Here is a 23,723-nt window from a genome sequence, read left to right on the forward strand (position 1 = left end):
CATACAAAGCCATCCACAACCTGTCTCCCCCATACATCTGTGACCTAGTCTCCCGGTACTTACCTGCACGCAACCTCCGATCCTCACAAGATCTCCTGCTCTACTCCCCTCTTATCTCCTCCTCCCACACTCGTATACAAGATTTCTCCCGTGCTTCCCCCCTACTCTGGAACTCTCTACCCCAACATATCAGACTCTCGCCGACCGTGGAAACCTTCAAAAGGAACCTGAAGACCCACCTCTTCCGACAAGCCTACAACCTGCAGTAAACACCACTGCACGACCAGCTCTACCCTCACCTACTGTATCCTCACCCATCCCTCGTAGACTGTGAGCCCTCGCGGGCAGGGTCCTCGCTCCTCCTGTACCAGTCGCTGACTCGTTTTGTTAAGATTATGTAAATGCTTTTGTTATGTATATCCCTATCACATGTAAAGCGCCATGGAATAAATGGCGCTATAATAATAAATAATAATAATAATAATAGTAGTTATAGTCTTGTACATAGAGGACAGTATTATAGTAGTTATATTCTTGTACATAGGGGCAGTATTATAGTAGTTATATTCTTGTACATAGGGGCAGTATTATAGTAGTTATATTCTTGTACATAGGAGCAGTATTATAGTAGTTATATTCTTGTACATAGGGGCAGTATTATAGTAGTTATATTCTTGTACATAGGAGCAGTATTATAGCAGTTATATTCTTGTACATAGGGAGCAGTATTATAGCAGTTATATTCTTGTACATAGGAGCAGTATTATAGTAGTTATATTCTTGTACATAGGAGCAGTATTATAGTAGTTATATTCTTGTACATAGGAGCAGTATTATAGCAGTTATATTCTTGTACGTAGGGAGCAGTATTATAGCAGTTATATTCCTGTACATAGGAGCAGTATTATAGTAGTTATATTCTTGTACATAGGGGGCAATATTATAGTAGTTATATTCTTGTACGTAGGGAGCAGTATTATAGCAGTTATATTCTTGTACATAGGAGCAGTATTATAGCAGTTATATTCTTGTACATAGGGAGCAGTATTATAGCAGTTATATTCCTGTACATAGGAGCAGTATTATAGTTGTTATATTCTTGTACATAGGAGCAGTATTATAGCAGTTATATTCTTGTACATAGGGAGCAGTATTATAGCAATTATATTCTTGTACATAGGGGCAGTATTATAGTAGTTATATTCTTGTACATAGGGAGCAGTATTATAGCAGTTATATTCTTGTACATAGGGAGAAGTATTATAGTAGTTATATTCTTGTACATAGGAGCAGTATTATAGTAGTTATATTCTTGTACATAGGGGGCAGTATTATAGCAGTTATATTCTTGTACATAGGGGCAGTATTATAGTAGTTATATTCTTGTACATAGGGGGCAGTATTATAGTAGTTATATTCTTGTACATAGGGGCAGTATTATAGTAGTTATATTCTTGTACATAGGGAGCAGTATTATAGTAGTTATATTCTTGTACATAGGGGGCAGTATTATAGTAGTTATATTCTTGCACATAGGGGGCAGTATTATAGTAGTTATATTCTTGTACATAGGGGCAGTATTATAATAGTTATATTCTTGCACATAGGGGCAGTATTATAGTAGTTATATTCTTGTACATAGGGGGCAGTATTATAGTAGTTATATTCTTGTACATAGGGGCAGTATTATAGTAGTTATATTCTTGTACATAGGGAGCAGTATTATTGTAGTTATATTCCTGTACATAGGAGCAGTATTATAGTAGTTATATTCCTATACATAGGGAGCAGTATTATAGTAGTTATATTCTTGTACATAGGGGCAGTATTATAGCAGTTATATTCTTGTAAATAGGAGCAGTATTATAGCAGTTATATTCTTGTACATAGGAGCAGTATTATAGCAGTTATATTCCTGTACATAGGAGCAGTATTATAGTAGTTATATTCTTGTACATAGGAGCAGTATTATAGCAGTTATATTCTTGTACATAGGGGGCAGTATTATAGTAGTTATATTCTTGTACATAGGGAGCAGTATTATAGTAGTTATATTCTTGTATATAGGAGCAGTATTATAGTAGTTATATTCTTGTACATAGGGGCAGTATTATAGTAGTTATATTCTTGTACATAGGAGCAGTATTATAGTAGTTATATTCTTGTACATAGGGGGAAGTATTATAGTAGTTATATTCTTGTACATAGGAGCAGTATTATAGTAGTTATATTCTTGTACATAGGGGCAGTATTATAGTAGTTATATTCTTCTACATAAGGATCAGTATTATAGTAGTTATATTCTTCTACATAGGAGCAGTATTATAGTAGTTATATTCTTCTACATAGGGATCAGTATTATAGTAGTTATATTCTTGTACATAGGGGCAGTATTATAGTAGTTATATTCTTGTACATAGGGGCAGTATTATAGTAGTTATATTCTTGTACATAGGGGCAGTATTATAGTAGTTATATTCTTGTACATAGGAGCAGTATTATAGTAGTTATATTCTTGTACATAGGAGCAGTATTATAGTAGTTATATTCTTGTACATAGGGGCAGTATTATAGTAGTTATATTCTTGTACATAGGAGCAGTATTATAGTAGTTATATTCTTGTACATAGGGGCAGTATTATAGTAGTTATATTCTTGTACATAGGGGCAGTATTATAGTAGTTATATTCTTGTACATAGGGGCAGTATTATAGTAGTTATATTCTTGTACATAGGGGCAGTATTATAGTAGTTATATTCTTGTACATAGGAGCAGTATTATAGTAGTTATATTCTTATACATAGGAGAAGTATTATAGTAGTTATATTCTTATACATAGGAGCAGTATTATAGTAGTTATATTCTTGTACATAGGAGCAGTATTATAGTAGTTATATTCTTGTACATAGGAGCAGTATTATAGTAGTTATATTCTTGTACATAGGAGCAGTATTATAGTAGTTATATTCTTGTACATAGGGGGCAGTATTATAGTAGTTATATTCTTGTACATAGGAGCAGTATTATAGTAGTTATATTATTGTACATAGGGGGCAGTATTAAAGTAGTTATATTCTTGTACATAGGGGCAGTACTATAGTAGTTATATTCTTGTACATAAGAGCAGTATTATAGTAGTTATATTATTGTACATAGGAGCAGTATTATAGTAGTTATATTCCTGTACATAGGAGCAGTATTATAGCAGTTATATTCTTGTACATAGGAGCAGTATTATAGTAGTTATATTCTTGTACATAGGGAGCAGTATTATAGCAGTTATATTCTTGTATATAGGGGGCAGTATTATAGTAGTTATATTCTTGTACATAGGAGCAGTATTATAGTAGTTATATTCTTGTACATAGGAGCAGTATTATAGCAGTTATATTCTTGTACATAGGGAGCAGTATTATAGCAGTTATATTCTTGTACATAGGGAGCAGTATTATAGTAGTTATATTCTTGTACATAGGCGGCAGTATTATAGTAATTATATTCTTGGACATAGGGAGCAGTATTATAGCAGTTATATTCTTGTACATAGGGAGCAGTATTATAGCAGTTATATTCTTGTACATAGGGAGCAGTATTATAGTAGTTATATTCTTGTACATAAGGAGCAGTATTATAGCAGTTATATTCTTGTACATAGAGAGCAGTATTATAGCAGTTATATTCTTGTACATAGGAGCAGTATTATAGTAGTTATATTCTTGTACATAGGGGGCAGTATTATAGTAGTTATATTCTTGTACATAGGGGCAGTATTATAGTAGTTATATTCCTGTACATAGGAGCAGTATTATAGTAGTTATATTCCTATACATAGGGGCAGTATTATAGTAGTTATATTCTTGTACATAGGAGCAGTATTATAGTAGTTATATTCCTGTACATAGGAGCAGTATTATAGTAGTTATATTCTTGTACATAGGGGCAGTATTATAGCAGTTATATTCTTGTACACAGCGTGCAGTATTATAGTAGTTATATTCTTGTACATAGGGGGCAGTATTATAGTAGTTATATTCTTGTACATAGGGGGTAGTATTATAGTAGTTATATTCTTGTACATAGGAGCAGTATTATAGTAGTTATATTCTTGTACATAGGGGCAGTATTATAGTAGTTATATTCTTGTACATAGGGGCAGTATTATAGTAGTTATATTCTTGTACATAGGGGGCAGTATTATAGTAGTTATATTCTTGTACATAGGAGCAGTATTATAGTAGTTATATTCTTGTACATAGGGGCAGTATTATAGTAGTTATATTCTTGTACATAGGGGCAGTATTATAGTAGTTATATTCTTGTACATAGGGGCAGTATTATAGTAGTTATATTCTTGCACATAGGGAGCAGTATTATAGTAGTTATATTCTTGTACATAGGGGCAGTATTATAGTAGTTATATTCTTGTACATAGGGAGCAGTATTATAGTAGTTATATTATTGTACATAGGGGAAGTATTATAGTAGTTATATTCTTGTACATAGGGGCAGTATTATAGTAGTTATATTCTTGTACATAGGAGCAGTATTATAGTAGTTATATTCTTGTACATAGGGGCAGTATTATAGTAGTTATATTCTTGTACATAGGAGCAGTATTATAGCAGTTATATTCTTGTACATAGGGAGCAGTATTATAGCAGTTATATTCTTGTACATAGGAGCAGTATTATAGCAGTTATATTCTTGTACATAGGAGCAGTATTATAGTAGTTATATTCTTGTACATAGGAGCAGTATTATAGCAGTTATATTCTTGTACATAGGGAGCAGTATTATAGCAGTTATATTCTTGTACATAGGGAGCAGTATTATAGCAGTTATATTCTTGTACATAGGGAGCAGTATTATAGTAGTTATATTCTTGTGCATAGAAGCAGTATTATAGTAGTTATATTCTTGTGTATAGGGGCAGTATTATAGCAGTTATATTCTTGTACATAGGAGCAGTATTATAGTAGTTATATTCTTGTACATAGGAGCAGTATTATAGCAGTTATATTCTTGAACATAGGGAGCAGTATTATAGCAGTTATATTCTTGTACATAGGGAGCAGTATTATAGCAGTTATATTCTTGTACATAGGGAGCAGTATTATAGCAGTTATATTCTTGAACATAGGGGCAGTATTATAGTAGTTATATTCTTGTACATAGGGATCAGTATTATAGCTAAACAGCTATTTAACACTTTCAACTCTCTCCTTCGTCCCCCAGCACCTCCTCCCTCTTCTCTCATCTCAGCCGACGACTTTGCCTCATTCTTCAAACAGAAGATTGACACCATCAGACAAAACTTTGGCCTAAAGTCCACACCACCCCTCCTCATATCTACTCAACCATCCTCCTCCAAACCCCACTTCTCCACCATTACAGAAGGTCAAGTCTCCTCTTTACTCTCCAAATCACACCTCACCACCTGCGAACTTGACCCAATCCCATCCCACCTCATCACTAACCTCACCTCAGTCTTCATCCCAACCCTAACCCACCTCTTCAATCTATCACTAACAACCGGAGTCTTCCCCTCATGTTTCAAACATGCCGCAATCACACCCATCCTCAAAAAGCCCTCCCTTGACCCTTCCTCTCTGACCAGCTACCGCCCCATATCACTTCTCCCCTTTGCCTCAAAACTTCTAGAACAACATGTCCACCTTGAACTGTCCTCCCACCTCTCCTCCTGCTCCCTCTTCGACCGTCTACAATCTGGCTTCCGACCGCATCACTCGACTGAAACTGCCCTGACCAAAGTCACCAACGACCTACTAAATGCCAAATCCAAGCGACACTACTCCATCCTCCTCCTTCTGGACCTGTCATCTGCCTTTGACACAGTGGACCATTCCCTCTTACTCCAGATTCTCTCATCTCTTGGCATCACGGACTTGGCTCTATCTTGGATCTCCTCATACTTAACAGACAGGACATTCAGCGTCTCCCACTCACGCACCACCTCCTCATCTCGCCCCCTATCTGTCGGTGTCCCCCAAGGTTCAGTTCTAGGACCCCTGCTCTTCTCCATCTACACCTTCGGCCTGGGACAGCTCATAGAGTCTCACGGCTTTCAGTATCACCTCTATGCTGACGACACACAGATCTACCTCTCTGGACCCGATATCTCCTCCCTACTAACCAGAATCCCACAATGTCTGTCCGCCATCTCATCCTTCTTCTCCGACAGGTTTCTAAAACTCAACATGGATAAAACAGAGTTCATCATCTTTCCACCCTCTCATTCACATCCCCCATCCGACCTATCCATCAACGTCAATGGCTGTTCACTCTCCCCAGTCCCACAAGCTCGCTGCCTTGGGGTAACCCTGGACTCTGATCTCTCCTTCAAGCCACATATTCAAGCCCTTTCCACCTCCTGCCGACTCCAACTCAAAAACATCTCCCGGATCCGTGCATTCCTCAGCAAAGACTCTGCAAAAACACTAGTGCATGCCCTCATCATATCCCGCCTCGACTACTGCAACCTCCTGCTCCGTGGCATCCCTTCCAACACTCTTGCACCTCTCCAATCTATCCTAAACTCTGCTGCTCGACTAATCCACCTGTCCCCCCGCTATTCCCCGGCCTCTCCTCTCTGTCAATCCCTTCACTGGCTCCCTATTGCCCAGAGAATTCAGTTCAAAACTCTAACCATGGCATACAAAGCCATCCACAACCTGTCTCCCCCATACATCTGTGACCTAGTCTCCCGGTACTTACCTGCACGCAACCTCCGATCCTCACAAGATCTCCTGCTCTACTCCCCTCTTATCTCCTCCTCCCACACTCGTATACAAGATTTCTCCCGTGCTTCCCCCCTACTCTGGAACTCTCTACCCCAACATATCAGACTCTCGCCGACCGTGGAAACCTTCAAAAGGAACCTGAAGACCCACCTCTTCCGACAAGCCTACAACCTGCAGTAAACACCACTGCACGACCAGCTCTACCCTCACCTACTGTATCCTCACCCATCCCTCGTAGACTGTGAGCCCTCGCGGGCAGGGTCCTCGCTCCTCCTGTACCAGTCGCTGACTCGTTTTGTTAAGATTATGTAAATGCTTTTGTTATGTATATCCCTATCACATGTAAAGTGCCATGGAATAAATGGCGCTATAATAATAAATAATAATAATAATAATAGTAGTTATAGTCTTGTACATAGAGGACAGTATTATAGTAGTTATATTCTTGTACATAGGGGCAGTATTATAGTAGTTATATTCTTGTACATAGGGGCAGTATTATAGTAGTTATATTCTTGTACATAGGAGCAGTATTATAGTAGTTATATTCTTGTACATAGGGGCAGTATTATAGTAGTTATATTCTTGTACATAGGAGCAGTATTATAGCAGTTATATTCTTGTACATAGGGAGCAGTATTATAGCAGTTATATTCTTGTACATAGGAGCAGTATTATAGTAGTTATATTCTTGTACATAGGAGCAGTATTATAGTAGTTATATTCTTGTACATAGGAGCAGTATTATAGCAGTTATATTCTTGTACGTAGGGAGCAGTATTATAGCAGTTATATTCCTGTACATAGGAGCAGTATTATAGTAGTTATATTCTTGTACATAGGGGGCAATATTATAGTAGTTATATTCTTGTACGTAGGGAGCAGTATTATAGCAGTTATATTCTTGTACATAGGAGCAGTATTATAGCAGTTATATTCTTGTACATAGGGAGCAGTATTATAGCAGTTATATTCCTGTACATAGGAGCAGTATTATAGTTGTTATATTCTTGTACATAGGAGCAGTATTATAGCAGTTATATTCTTGTACATAGGGAGCAGTATTATAGCAATTATATTCTTGTACATAGGGGCAGTATTATAGTAGTTATATTCTTGTACATAGGGAGCAGTATTATAGCAGTTATATTCTTGTACATAGGGAGAAGTATTATAGTAGTTATATTCTTGTACATAGGAGCAGTATTATAGTAGTTATATTCTTGTACATAGGGGGCAGTATTATAGCAGTTATATTCTTGTACATAGGGGCAGTATTATAGTAGTTATATTCTTGTACATAGGGGGCAGTATTATAGTAGTTATATTCTTGTACATAGGGGCAGTATTATAGTAGTTATATTCTTGTACATAGGGAGCAGTATTATAGTAGTTATATTCTTGTACATAGGGGGCAGTATTATAGTAGTTATATTCTTGCACATAGGGGGCAGTATTATAGTAGTTATATTCTTGTACATAGGGGCAGTATTATAGTAGTTATATTCTTGCACATAGGGGCAGTATTATAGTAGTTATATTCTTGTACATAGGGGGCAGTATTATAGTAGTTATATTCTTGTACATAGGGGCAGTATTATAGTAGTTATATTCTTGTACATAGGGAGCAGTATTATAGTAGTTATATTATTGTACATAGGGGCAGTATTATAGTAGTTATATTCTTGTACATAGGAGCAGTATTATAGTAGTTATATTCTTGTACATAGGAGCAGTATTATAGTAGTTATATTCTTGTACATAGGAGCAGTATTATAGCAGTTATATTCTTGTACATAGGGAGCAGTATTATAGCAGTTATATTCTTGTACATAGGGAGCAGTATTATAGCAGTTATATTCTTGTACATAGGGAGCAGTATTATAGTAGTTATATTCTTGTACATAGGGGGCAGTATTATAGTAGTTATATTCTTGTACATAGGGGGCAATATTATAGTAGTTATATTCTTGTACATAGGGAGCAGTATTATAGCAGTTATATTCTTGTACATAGGGAGCAGTATTATAGCAGTTATATTCTTGTACATAGGGAGCAGTATTATAGCAGTTATATTCCTGTACATAGGAGCAGTATTATAGTAGTTATATTCTTGTACATAGGAGCAGTATTATAGTAGTTATATTCTTGTACATAGGAGCAGTATTATAGCAGTTATATTCTTGTACATAGGAGCAGTATTATAGCAGTTATATTCTTGTACATAGGAGCAGTATTATAGTAGTTATATTCTTGTACATAGGAGCAGTATTATAGCAGTTATATTCTTGTACATAGGGAGCAGTATTATAGCAGTTATATTCTTGTACATAGGGAGCAGTATTATAGCAGTTATATTCTTGTACATAGGGAGCAGTATTATAGTAGTTATATTCTTGTGCATAGAAGCAGTATTATAGTAGTTATATTCTTGTGTATAGGGGCAGTATTATAGCAGTTATATTCTTGTACATAGGAGCAGTATTATAGTAGTTATATTCTTGTACATAGGAGCAGTATTATAGCAGTTATATTCTTGAACATAGGGAGCAGTATTATAGCAGTTATATTCTTGTACATAGGGAGCAGTATTATAGCAGTTATATTCTTGTACATAGGGAGCAGTATTATAGCAGTTATATTCTTGAACATAGGGGCAGTATTATAGTAGTTATATTCTTGTACATAGGGATCAGTATTATAGCTAAACAGCTATTTAACACTTTCAACTCTCTCCTTCGTCCCCCAGCACCTCCTCCCTCTTCTCTCATCTCAGCCGACGACTTTGCCTCATTCTTCAAACAGAAGATTGACACCATCAGACAAAACTTTGGCCTAAAGTCCACACCACCCCTCCTCATATCTACTCAACCATCCTCCTCCAAACCCCACTTCTCCACCATTACAGAAGGTCAAGTCTCCTCTTTACTCTCCAAATCACACCTCACCACCTGCGAACTTGACCCAATCCCATCCCACCTCATCACTAACCTCACCTCAGTCTTCATCCCAACCCTAACCCACCTCTTCAATCTATCACTAACAACCGGAGTCTTCCCCTCATGTTTCAAACATGCCGCAATCACACCCATCCTCAAAAAGCCCTCCCTTGACCCTTCCTCTCTGACCAGCTACCGCCCCATATCACTTCTCCCCTTTGCCTCAAAACTTCTAGAACAACATGTCCACCTTGAACTGTCCTCCCACCTCTCCTCCTGCTCCCTCTTCGACCGTCTACAATCTGGCTTCCGACCGCATCACTCGACTGAAACTGCCCTGACCAAAGTCACCAACGACCTACTAAATGCCAAATCCAAGCGACACTACTCCATCCTCCTCCTTCTGGACCTGTCATCTGCCTTTGACACAGTGGACCATTCCCTCTTACTCCAGATTCTCTCATCTCTTGGCATCACGGACTTGGCTCTATCTTGGATCTCCTCATACTTAACAGACAGGACATTCAGCGTCTCCCACTCACGCACCACCTCCTCATCTCGCCCCCTATCTGTCGGTGTCCCCCAAGGTTCAGTTCTAGGACCCCTGCTCTTCTCCATCTACACCTTCGGCCTGGGACAGCTCATAGAGTCTCACGGCTTTCAGTATCACCTCTATGCTGACGACACACAGATCTACCTCTCTGGACCCGATATCTCCTCCCTACTAACCAGAATCCCACAATGTCTGTCCGCCATCTCATCCTTCTTCTCCGACAGGTTTCTAAAACTCAACATGGATAAAACAGAGTTCATCATCTTTCCACCCTCTCATTCACATCCCCCATCCGACCTATCCATCAACGTCAATGGCTGTTCACTCTCCCCAGTCCCACAAGCTCGCTGCCTTGGGGTAACCCTGGACTCTGATCTCTCCTTCAAGCCACATATTCAAGCCCTTTCCACCTCCTGCCGACTCCAACTCAAAAACATCTCCCGGATCCGTGCATTCCTCAGCAAAGACTCTGCAAAAACACTAGTGCATGCCCTCATCATATCCCGCCTCGACTACTGCAACCTCCTGCTCCGTGGCATCCCTTCCAACACTCTTGCACCTCTCCAATCTATCCTAAACTCTGCTGCTCGACTAATCCACCTGTCCCCCCGCTATTCCCCGGCCTCTCCTCTCTGTCAATCCCTTCACTGGCTCCCTATTGCCCAGAGAATTCAGTTCAAAACTCTAACCATGGCATACAAAGCCATCCACAACCTGTCTCCCCCATACATCTGTGACCTAGTCTCCCGGTACTTACCTGCACGCAACCTCCGATCCTCACAAGATCTCCTGCTCTACTCCCCTCTTATCTCCTCCTCCCACACTCGTATACAAGATTTCTCCCGTGCTTCCCCCCTACTCTGGAACTCTCTACCCCAACATATCAGACTCTCGCCGACCGTGGAAACCTTCAAAAGGAACCTGAAGACCCACCTCTTCCGACAAGCCTACAACCTGCAGTAAACACCACTGCACGACCAGCTCTACCCTCACCTACTGTATCCTCACCCATCCCTCGTAGACTGTGAGCCCTCGCGGGCAGGGTCCTCGCTCCTCCTGTACCAGTCGCTGACTCGTTTTGTTAAGATTATGTAAATGCTTTTGTTATGTATATCCCTATCACATGTAAAGTGCCATGGAATAAATGGCGCTATAATAATAAATAATAATAATAATAATAGTAGTTATAGTCTTGTACATAGAGGACAGTATTATAGTAGTTATATTCTTGTACATAGGGGCAGTATTATAGTAGTTATATTCTTGTACATAGGGGCAGTATTATAGTAGTTATATTCTTGTACATAGGAGCAGTATTATAGTAGTTATATTCTTGTACATAGGGGCAGTATTATAGTAGTTATATTCTTGTACATAGGAGCAGTATTATAGCAGTTATATTCTTGTACATAGGGAGCAGTATTATAGCAGTTATATTCTTGTACATAGGAGCAGTATTATAGTAGTTATATTCTTGTACATAGGAGCAGTATTATAGTAGTTATATTCTTGTACATAGGAGCAGTATTATAGCAGTTATATTCTTGTACGTAGGGAGCAGTATTATAGCAGTTATATTCCTGTACATAGGAGCAGTATTATAGTAGTTATATTCTTGTACATAGGGGGCAATATTATAGTAGTTATATTCTTGTACGTAGGGAGCAGTATTATAGCAGTTATATTCTTGTACATAGGAGCAGTATTATAGCAGTTATATTCTTGTACATAGGGAGCAGTATTATAGCAGTTATATTCCTGTACATAGGAGCAGTATTATAGTTGTTATATTCTTGTACATAGGAGCAGTATTATAGCAGTTATATTCTTGTACATAGGGAGCAGTATTATAGCAATTATATTCTTGTACATAGGGGCAGTATTATAGTAGTTATATTCTTGTACATAGGGAGCAGTATTATAGCAGTTATATTCTTGTACATAGGGAGAAGTATTATAGTAGTTATATTCTTGTACATAGGAGCAGTATTATAGTAGTTATATTCTTGTACATAGGGGGCAGTATTATAGCAGTTATATTCTTGTACATAGGGGCAGTATTATAGTAGTTATATTCTTGTACATAGGGGGCAGTATTATAGTAGTTATATTCTTGTACATAGGGGCAGTATTATAGTAGTTATATTCTTGTACATAGGGAGCAGTATTATAGTAGTTATATTCTTGTACATAGGGGGCAGTATTATAGTAGTTATATTCTTGCACATAGGGGGCAGTATTATAGTAGTTATATTCTTGTACATAGGGGCAGTATTATAGTAGTTATATTCTTGCACATAGGGGCAGTATTATAGTAGTTATATTCTTGTACATAGGGGGCAGTATTATAGTAGTTATATTCTTGTACATAGGGGCAGTATTATAGTAGTTATATTCTTGTACATAGGGAGCAGTATTATAGTAGTTATATTATTGTACATAGGGGCAGTATTATAGTAGTTATATTCTTGTACATAGGAGCAGTATTATAGTAGTTATATTCTTGTACATAGGAGCAGTATTATAGTAGTTATATTCTTGTACATAGGAGCAGTATTATAGCAGTTATATTCTTGTACATAGGGAGCAGTATTATAGCAGTTATATTCTTGTACATAGGGAGCAGTATTATAGCAGTTATATTCTTGTACATAGGGAGCAGTATTATAGTAGTTATATTCTTGTACATAGGGGGCAGTATTATAGTAGTTATATTCTTGTACATAGGGGGCAATATTATAGTAGTTATATTCTTGTACATAGGGAGCAGTATTATAGCAGTTATATTCTTGTACATAGGGAGCAGTATTATAGCAGTTATATTCTTGTACATAGGGAGCAGTATTATAGCAGTTATATTCCTGTACATAGGAGCAGTATTATAGTAGTTATATTCTTGTACATAGGAGCAGTATTATAGTAGTTATATTCTTGTACATAGGAGCAGTATTATAGCAGTTATATTCTTGTACATAGGGAGCAGTAATATAGCAGTTATATTCTTGTACATAGGGAGCAGTATTATAGCAGTTATATTCTTGTATATAGGGAGCAGTATTATAGTAGTTATATTCTTGTACATAGGGGGCAGTATTATAGTAGTTATATTCTTGTACATAGGGGGCAATATTAAAGTAGTTATATTCTTGTACATAGGGAGCAGTATTATAGCAGTTATATTCTTGTACATAGGGAGCAGTATTATAGCAGTTATATTCTTGTACATAGGGAGCAGTATTATAGCAGTTATATTCCTGTACATAGGAGCAGTATTATAGTAGTTATATTCTTGTACATAGGGGGCAATATTATAGTAGTTATATTCTTGTACGTAGGGAGCAGTATTATAGCAGTTATATTCTTGTACATAGGAGCAGTATTATAGTAGTTATATTCTTGTACATAGGAGCAGTATTATAGCAGTTATATTCTTGTACATAGGGAGCAGTATTATAGCAATTATATTCTTGTACATAGGGGCAGTATTATAGTAGTTATATTCTTGTACATAGGGAGCAGTATTATAGCAGTTATATTCTTGTACATAGGGAGAAGTATTATAGTAGTTATATTTTTGTACATAGGAGCAGTATTATAGTAGTTATATTCTTGTACATAGGGGGCAGTATTATAGCAGTTATATTCTTGTACATAGGGGCAGTATTATAGTAGTTATATTCTTGTACATAGGGGGCAGTATTATAGTAGTTATATTCTTGTACATAGGGGCAGTATTATAGTAGTTATATTCTTGTACATAGGGAGCAGTATTATAGTAGTTATATTCTTGTACATAGGGGGCAGTATTATAGTAGTTATATTCTTGCACATAGGGGGCAGTATTATAGTAGTTATATTCTTGTACATAGGGGCAGTATTATAGTAGTTATATTCTTGCACATAGGGGCAGTATTATAGTAGTTATATTCTTGTACATAGGGGGCAGTATTATAGTAGTTATATTCTTGTACATAGGGGCAGTATTATAGTAGTTATATTCTTGTACATAGGGAGCAGTATTATAGTAGTTATATTATTGTACATAGGGGCAGTATTATAGTAGTTATATTCTTGTACATAGGAGCAGTATTATAGTAGTTATATTCTTGTACATAGGAGCAGTATTATAGTAGTTATATTCTTGTACATAGGAGCAGTATTATAGCAGTTATATTCTTGTACATAGGGAGCAGTATTATAGCAGTTATATTCTTGTACATAGGGAGCAGTATTATAGCAGTTATATTCTTGTACATAGGGAGCAGTATTATAGTAGTTATATTCTTGTACATAGGAGCAGTATTATAGCAGTTATATTCTTGTACATAGGGAGCAGTATTATAGCAATTATATTCTTGTACATAGGGGCAGTATTATAGTAGTTATATTCTTGTACATAGGGAGCAGTATTATAGTAGTTATATTCTTGTACATAGGGAGAAGTATTATAGTAGTTATATTCTTGTACATAGGAGCAGTATTATAGTAGTTATATTCTTGTACATAGGGGGCAGTATTATAGCAGTTATATTCTTGTACATAGGGAGCAGTATTACAGCAGTTATATTCTTGCACATAGGGAGCAGTATTATATTAGTTATATCCTTGTACATAGGGGCAGTATTATAGTAGTTATATTCTTGTACATAGGGAGCAGTATTATAGCAGTTATATTCTTGTACATAGGAGCAGTATTATAGTAGTTATATTCTTGTACATAGGGGGCAGTATTATAGTAGTTATATTCTTGTACATAGGGGGCAGTATTATAGTAGTTATATTCTTGTACATAGGGGGCAATATTATAGTAGTTATATTCTTGTACGTAGGGGGCAGTATTATAGTAGTTATATTCTTGTACATAGGGAGCAGTATTATAGTAGTTATATTATTGTACATAGGGGCAGTATTATAGTAGTTATATTCTTGTACATAGGAGCAGTATTATAGTAGTTATATTCTTGTACATAGGAGCAGTATTATAGTAGTTATATTCTTGTACATAGGAGCAGTATTATAGCAGTTATATTCTTGTACATAGGGAGCAGTATTATAGCAGTTATATTCTTGTACATAGGGAGCAGTATTATAGCAGTTATATTCTTGTACATAGGGAGCAGTATTATAGTAGTTATATTCTTGTACATAGGGGGCAGTATTATAGTAGTTATATTCTTGTACATAGGGGCAATATTATAGTAGTTATATTCTTGTACATAGGGAGCAGTATTATAGCAGTTATATTCTTGTACATAGGGAGCAGTATTATAGCAGTTATATTCTTGTACATAGGGAGCAGTATTATAGCAGTTATATTCCTGTACATAGGAGCAGTATTATAGTAGTTATATTCTTGTACATAGGAGCAGTATTATAGTAGTTATATTCTTGTACATAGGAGCCGTATTATAGCAGTTATATTCTTGTACATAGGGAGCAGTAATATAGCAGTTATATTCTTGTACATAGGGAGCAGTATTATAGCAGTTATATTCTTGTATATAGGGAGCAGTATTATAGTAGTTATATTCTTGTACATAGGGGGCAGTATTATAGTAGTTATATTCTTGTACATAGGGGGCAATATTAAAGTAGTTATATTCTTGTACATAGGGAGCAGTATTATAGCAGTTATATTCTTGTACATAGGGAGCAGTATTATAGCAGTTATATTCTTGTACATAGGGAGCAGTATTATAGCAGTTATATTCTTGTACATAGGGAGCAGTATTATAGCAGTTATATTCCTGTACATAGGAGCAGTATTATAGTAGTTATATTCTTGTACATAGGGGGCAATATTATAGTAGTTATATTCTTGTACGTAGGGAGCAGTATTATAGCAGTTATATTCTTGTACATAGGAGCAGTATTATAGTAGTTATATTCTTGTACATAGGAGCAGTATTATAGCAGTTATATTCTTGTACATAGGGAGCAGTATTATAGCAATTATATTCTTGTACATAGGGGCAGTATTATAGTAGTTATATTCTTGTACATAGGGAGCAGTATTATAGCAGTTATATTCTTGTACATAGGGAGAAGTATTATAGTAGTTATATTCTTGTACATAGGAGCAGTATTATAGTAGTTATATTCTTGTACATAGGGGGCAGTATTATAGCAGTTATATTCTTGTACATAGGGGCAGTATTATAGTAGTTATATTCTTGTACATAGGGGGCAGTATTATAGTAGTTATATTCTTGTACATAGGGGCAGTATTATAGTAGTTATATTCTTGTACATAGGGAGCAGTATTATAGTAGTTATATTCTTGTACATAGGGGGCAGTATTATAGTAGTTATATTCTTGCACATAGGGGGCAGTATTATAGTAGTTATATTCTTGTACATAGGGGCAGTATTATAGTAGTTATATTCTTGCACATAGGGGCAGTATTATAGTAGTTATATTCTTGTACATAGGGGGCAGTATTATAGTAGTTATATTCTTGTACATAGGGGCAGTATTATAGTAGTTATATTCTTGTACATAGGGAGCAGTATTATAGTAGTTATATTATTGTACATAGGGGCAGTATTATAGTAGTTATATTCTTGTACATAGGAGCAGTATTATAGTAGTTATATTCTTGTACATAGGAGCAGTATTATAGTAGTTATATTCTTGTACATAGGAGCAGTATTATAGCAGTTATATTCTTGTACATAGGGAGCAGTATTATAGCAGTTATATTCTTGTACATAGGGAGCAGTATTATAGCAGTTATATTCTTGTACATAGGGAGCAGTATTATAGTAGTTATATTCTTGTACATAGGAGCAGTATTATAGCAGTTATATTCTTGTACATAGGGAGCAGTATTATAGCAATTATATTCTTGTACATAGGGGCAGTATTATAGTAGTTATATTCTTGTACATAGGGAGCAGTATTATAGCAGTTATATTCTTGTACATAGGGAGAAGTATTATAGTAGTTATATTCTTGTACATAGGAGCAGTATTATAGTAGTTATATTCTTGTACATAGGGGGCAGTATTATAGCAGTTATATTCTTGTACATAGGGAGCAGTATTACAGCAGTTATATTCTTGCACATAGGGAGCAGTATTATAGTAGTTATATCCTTGTACATAGGGGCAGTATTATAGTAGTTATATTCTTGTACATAGGGAGCAGTATTATAGCAGTTATATTCTTGTACATAGGAGCAGTATTATAGTAGTTATATTCTTGTACATAGGGGGCAGTATTATAGTAGTTATATTCTTGTACATAGGGGGCAGTATTATAGTAGTTATATTCTTGTACATAGGGGGCAATATTATAGTAGTTATATTCTTGTACGTAGGGGGCAGTATTATAGTAGTTATATTCTTGTACATAGGAGCAGTATTATAGAAGTTATATTCTTGTACATAGGGGGGCAGTATTATAGTAGTTATATTCTTGTACATAGGGGGCAGTATTATAGTAGTTATATTCTTGTATATAGGGGCAGTATTATAGTAGTTATATTCTAGTACATAGGGGGCAGTATTATAGTAGTTATATTCTTGTACATAGGGGCAGTATTATAGTAGTTATATTCTTGTAAATAGGGGCAGTATTATAGTAGTTATATTCCTGTACATAGGGAGCAGTATTATAGTAGTTATATTCTTGTATATAGGGGCAGTATTATAGTAGTTATATTCTTGTACATAGGGAGCAGTATTATAGTAGTTATATTCTTGTACATAGGAGCAGTATTATAGTAGTTATATTCTTGTACATAGGGGCAGTATTATAGTAGTTATATTCTTGTACATAGGGGGCAGTATTATAGTAGTTACATTCTTGTACATAGGGGACCTCTGGTACGCCATATAACCCATATTCTTTAAACAGGAGTGGCACAAATTGCAGAAAGTATAGTCGCCATGCCCATGTCATTCTCCACAGAACACCCTGCCAGGACTGTGACAGACATTTTTCGGCAGTAGATAGCACGCAGTTCCTACAGTGAAAAGCCCTGTAGACGTGAGGTGAATGCGGCATCTCCAGCCATCTCAGGGTGAGGCGGCTGCAGCAGGAGAGGCAGGCGGCTGAGGTTGGCCGTTCCTTAGCAACTGCTCTCATTTTCATGATGGCTCCCCGTTCCTTTGGGCTTAGCAATGACCTCTGCCTATCCTCAGGAAGAAAATTCAGCCGACAGATACGACTGAATGTGAAGGTATCAGATCGACTGTGGAAATGTGTGAAAGAGAGAAAGATATAAAATCTTTCTCCTCATTAATCCTTCCATCGACCCCCTGACGTATGTCCGGCCGCCTGCACTGCGGAGATCTCTGCATTCCTAAGGGCCCTGATCCATCTGTAGATTTCATTTTTTCTTTAGCAGGAACCGCAGCCTAAATAAGTAGCTTTCCTCTTAAAGGGGTTGATTGTGATGAGACAAATCCTTTAAGGGGGGGGGGGGGCACAGCTGGGGCTGAGGCACTGATAAAGTGTCTTCCTGGACCTCCAAAGAATTCAGAATAATAGAGGCAGTCTGAGAAACGAAATATCAAAATTTTGAGATTTGCCAGAACTTGAATTTTTGGGGAAATTTATAAAAAATTTGATTGGCTCATCCCTATTTATTACCTATCATGCAGCTCAATAATAAATCTTGTAAAAGGGTTAATTAAAAAAAGAGTGGTCTCCAAGAAAAAAAAAAGTGTTTAGTTCTTGCTCTTAATAAATGCAAAAGCTCATATTTCTGGAGCAGATTTAAAAATAACAAAAAAATTGAACAAACAAACAAACAACTGAACAAAAATTGGCCACTTCTGACCTGATGACACGTCCTCTTTAAGAGATATAATTCTGGCTGCATGTAGTCACCACTAGGCGGAGCTAAGTGTATAGGGATTCAGAGCTAGTATTAAACTGATTTTTATATATCAATCTCCCTCTAGTGACAACTGCAGGTAAAATCTATGACCTACCTCCCAGTCTGCCCCCTATGTGCACCTACTTCTATTTTATATATATATATATATATATATATATATATATATATATATATATATGTTTCCAGGAAAGCTGGGTGAGATATTCTGCTGCAGCATCCGTCTTCTTTACCATAGGGATGTGAGAGCAGGCACTTCTTACCTCTTACAATCAGCTGACTTTGATGTTCTACCGCTGCTGCGTCATTGCGGGCGATGCAGGTATAATTCCCGTTGTGCATCAGTGACAGATTGGAAATCCTTAAGGAGCTCGTGAAGTCAATATTGTCAATAGTCACTCCGAGATTCGCTGGGATCGACCTCCCGTCCTTCTGCCACGTGATGGTGATGGGCAGATCCCCCGAGACCACCACACAAGGGATGAACACTCTTTGACCGATGGAAAATCTTTGGGACTCGAATGGCTGAATGTAAGGAGGTACTGAGAAAGAAAAACAGAGAGGGGGTCACTTGCTAACAAAGATATGACCAGAAATACTAACTTGACACCGAAAGGTCTGGTGATTACTTAAAGAGGGTACTGATACCTGAGGACTTTTCTTGGGAGTCAGTGTAAAGCCCCCGTCAGTGTAAAGTCTCGTTAGTGTAAAGCCCCTGTTAGTGTAAAGCCTCCATCAGTTTAAAGCTTTGTTAGTGTAAAGCCCCCTTCAGTGTAAAGCCCCAGTCAATGTAAAGCCCCAGTCAGTGTAAAGCCCCAGTCAGTGTAAAGCCCCAGTCAGTGTAAAGCCCCCGTCAATGTAAAGCCCCCGTCAATGTAAAGCCCCCGTCAATGTAAAGCCCCCGTCAATGTAAAGCCCCAGTCAGTGTAAAGCTCCGTCAGTGTAAAGCCCCCGTCAATGTAAAGCCCCCGTCAATGTAAAGCCCCCGTCAATGTAAAGCCCCAGTCAGTGTAAAGCTCCGTCAGTGTAAAGCCCCCGTCAGTGTAAAGCCCCCATCAGTGTAAAGTCTCCTTCTACATGTTAAAGTCTCTGTTGTCATCTTCACAAACTTCCATCTTCTGTGTCCTGAGTCTTCCTTCTTCTTCTTTTGCCTACCAGTGTGCTGAAGGCGGGTAGCATGGAGGCGGCGGTGGCTGAACGAGGGAGTTGGAGTTCCTGAGCCAAAGGGATAATCATTTTGCCATGCACAGAGGGGAGGAGGATAGCTGGCAATATATACGAGGCGGTAATGGGAAGCTTTGCTAATGTGCGAGAAGGGAGGAGAGCAAAAAAAGTAGGCCAGGATGTAGAAAGAAGGGAAGATGGGAGTAGAAGGACAGGGTGTAGGACCAAGGTTGCCAGCAATCCATAAATTCCTGGGGAGTCCACGAAAAAATTCTAAAACAAAAATGTTGATGCCTATTAAGGTGGTCTGCAGTCTGTTTTTGTTTCACGAGGTATGTATTTAAGGTCCTGCCACCATAGACTAGTGATGGGCAAAGTTGAGAAAGCGAGTAATCCACAGGAAAATGGGTACATGACCAAAAACTGGCCAATCCACCTCCTCATTGTATTTTGGAAGTGTGCCGCCAACCGTCTTCAGCCTGCTGTCCATAGGTAATAGCGGATGATCCCATAAGGGCACACGTAGACGCTAGTGCTCCTGGTTAGTTCTCCACACTTCATGTCATAGCCGCGGGCCAAGCTCTTACCCATGGGGGCAAAGTGTAGTAATGGGGGCAAAGTGGCATCCACAACTGACAGGTTTATCAGTGTCAGTAGCAACAACTCTATTTGGTGAACACATATGTATTACTTGCAAGTTCAGACGAGCCACTGACTTTCCTTTTGGCCCCATTTTTATCGTTCTCAGTAAAAGGCCCCAAATGCTCTACAGGTAGAGGAATTGCATTCAATCACTTCTTAACTTCATCTGCTAGGGAATTTCTATTTCTCCCATGACTTTTGATTAAGGAAAGGAAACTAACACCTTCCCTGGGTTCCCCCAAAATGAAACCCAGAGCTCTCCTCCATGCCCCCAGCCCTCTCCTGTACGGTTACCCCATCACAGGCGACTCAGACGACGCTATGTGCATTTCATCTTCGGGTGAAATTTCTCTTTAACTACAGACAACATCCCGGCAGGCGCTGATCTCCGGAGAACGCTCTTTATAATTGCATCTTTCAGAACAAATCTGTTATTTGAGGCCTGACTATCAGCGGCGGCTGCCATTGTGTTTAATTCCAGCCTGAGTCTCATAAAATGAATGTATTCCTTATCGCAAAAAAAAAAAATTCCTTAAGTGTCAAGGACATATAAAAGCAAAGTCATGTCCTGAAATAAACCCCTTTCCCTTGATTATGATGGGGGGGCACTGTGTGCAATTTTTACTGATATAGAATTTTTTTTCTTCTTGTGTTTGGGCCATCGCCAACGTTTCATGTGCCAATCCTGTGCCCAATAAATTGAATCGATAGCACCTAGATTAATTTAGTAACCTGAGTCATGGATGACCCTCTTAAAGTTGAAAAAAGAGAATCAGATTTTTCTAGCTTTTTTAGTTTCTTCCACTGAGTTTGCTTTCAATTCTGTAATGAAAGAGTCTCCTGTTTGATGGATCAGGTAAAAAAAAAAAAAAAAATCATATTTATGGCAAGTGGCATGAACATGAAACCATTCGTGGACCTGCAGCCACCACTAGGTACCCACAGAACTCAATACTGCGCCTATTCTCCCCCCGGAGGAATGATTGATTTCTTACACCATATACAGAAAAAAAATTACTTTATTCGGTAAAGAAAAATAATGCCCCCCCCCCAAAATGCTATTACCTTTCACAGTGACATGGACGCTCTGACTGGTGGAGAGCTGCGGCTGGACGAGAACATTACACGTGTATTCCCCTTCATCCACGTCCTTCTGGACGTCCGAGAGCTTTAAGGTCCCGTTGTTCTCAAAAGCGACCTGACGGTGGTTGAACGGGAGGAGGTTGGAGTTCTTGTACCACTTTATGGAGTAGTAGGGGTATCCGATCACACGGCAGTGAATGTACGTGTCCCTTCCAGCTATTGCTGTGATATTTTTCATTGGTCGAATGCTTGCCGGTCCTAAAAAGACCATAGGGGAGCACTATATGATTCTAGATTACAGCAGCACACATTTAATATTCAGATTAATGTTAAAAATGATTTTCATTTCAAAATTAATCAAAAATGGGGAAAAAAAAAAAAAAAAAAAACAACTCTGCAATCTTTTACCGTTTTGTGTATACAGCTACTAAGTCATTAGTCTGTCACCATGGAAACGCATAGGTCTGCTTTTGAACTGTTAACAAAAAATAATTACTTTTCATATTAATAATCTCTCGTAATGATTCGCTGGTTTCCTCTACAGACCTACATTACTCCGTGGTAACAGACTACAGAGAAGCCCGTTGTAGTCAGAACCTGCACATTCCCTCGTTAATTCTCACTCATCCGGTGAAAACATGTAAGTAGGTGATATGGGAGGGATACAAAAGTGTGGGACTGCAGCATGGGACTTAGAAAGGGATTGTTTGTAGTCTGTTACTATGGAAACACACAAGTCTGCGTAGGAACTGCATGCACAAAAAAATTGCATGTTTATTAGAAATGTATTTGAATTCATAAACTTCTATTCAAACCTGTGTCTCCATGGTAACAGACTACAAACAAACCCTATGTAGTCAGATCCTGGAGGCACACTCTCTACTTCTCTTTTACTTTAAGGGAACCTGTCATGTAAAAAAAAACGCTATTAACCTGAGAGTTAATAGCACTGCAAAGCTGTGCGGCCACCACACTGAGGGCTCCGCCAGGAGGAAATTAACTTTATTCCTCCCGCAGCCTCCGGCCTTCAGTCATAGGGGTGCGGCCGGCACGGTTTCAGTCACAGCTCAGTGAATAGTGAGCGGCACTGACTGAGAGCCGGCTGTCAGTCATATCCGGGTGTAGTTACAACTGCTGCTCACTATGTACTGAGTGGTGACACCTCTATGACTGAAAGCTGGAGGCCTTTTTTGGAAGTGCATTGAGGTGAAGGGTACATTGCTGGAAAAGGAAAAAAAAAAACAACTCTTTAAATCTCTTAGTTTGCGAGTGTGAACGAGCTGCGTGTGTCCGGAGCGTAAGTGCGAACGAAAGTAAGTGTGTGACTTGTTTTTCAGTGAAGAGGTATTTGGGAATCCTGCAGAAAATACCTGTGTGAATTGCGGTGAGTGCTGCATTGTGACCTGCTGAGTGCTTTTCTACCTGTTTAGATTTATTGGGCTTTTTAAAACCTATTTTCTCACTACAGTTTTAGTTTCTTAGTTTACTACCTGTGTATTTAAGGGTTAACTACATTGCACTAAAATCCTGAGGTGTAGATTTACTCACAAGGGGTTAATTAAGGGGAAGGGGTCATAATTAAGGGTTTATAAGGGGCAGCTGGTTGGACATCAAGTCCTTTGGAAGTGCATTGAGGTGAAGGGTACATTGCTAGAAAAGGAAAAAAAAAAACTCTTTAAATCTCTTAGTTTGCGAGTGTGAACGAGCTGCGTGTGTCCGGAGCGTAAGTGCGAA

General features: G+C 37.9%; 1 protein-coding gene across 3 annotated transcripts in view; it reads right to left on the bottom strand.

The window, feature by feature from the left end:
- The window catches only part of DSCAM (DS cell adhesion molecule), a 673,153-nt gene that overhangs the window by 364,739 nt on the left and 284,691 nt on the right, over positions 1–23,723 (bottom strand). For all 3 annotated transcript variants that reach the window (XM_073668460.1, XM_073668459.1, XM_073668461.1), the window contains exons 8-9: positions 21,972–22,247; positions 19,364–19,642 (exon numbers count right to left, since the gene is read on the bottom strand). In XM_073668460.1, the coding sequence (XP_073524561.1) occupies positions 19,364–19,642; positions 21,972–22,247 (555 nt within the window). The remainder of the gene's footprint in view (positions 1–19,363; positions 19,643–21,971; positions 22,248–23,723) is intronic.

The sequence above is a fragment of the Phyllobates terribilis genome, unplaced genomic scaffold (genome assembly GCF_046119375.1).
Source record: "Phyllobates terribilis strain yellow unplaced genomic scaffold, ASM4611937v1 Scaffold_2__4_contigs__length_985480577, whole genome shotgun sequence".
Lineage (NCBI taxonomy): Eukaryota > Metazoa > Chordata > Amphibia > Anura > Dendrobatidae > Phyllobates > Phyllobates terribilis.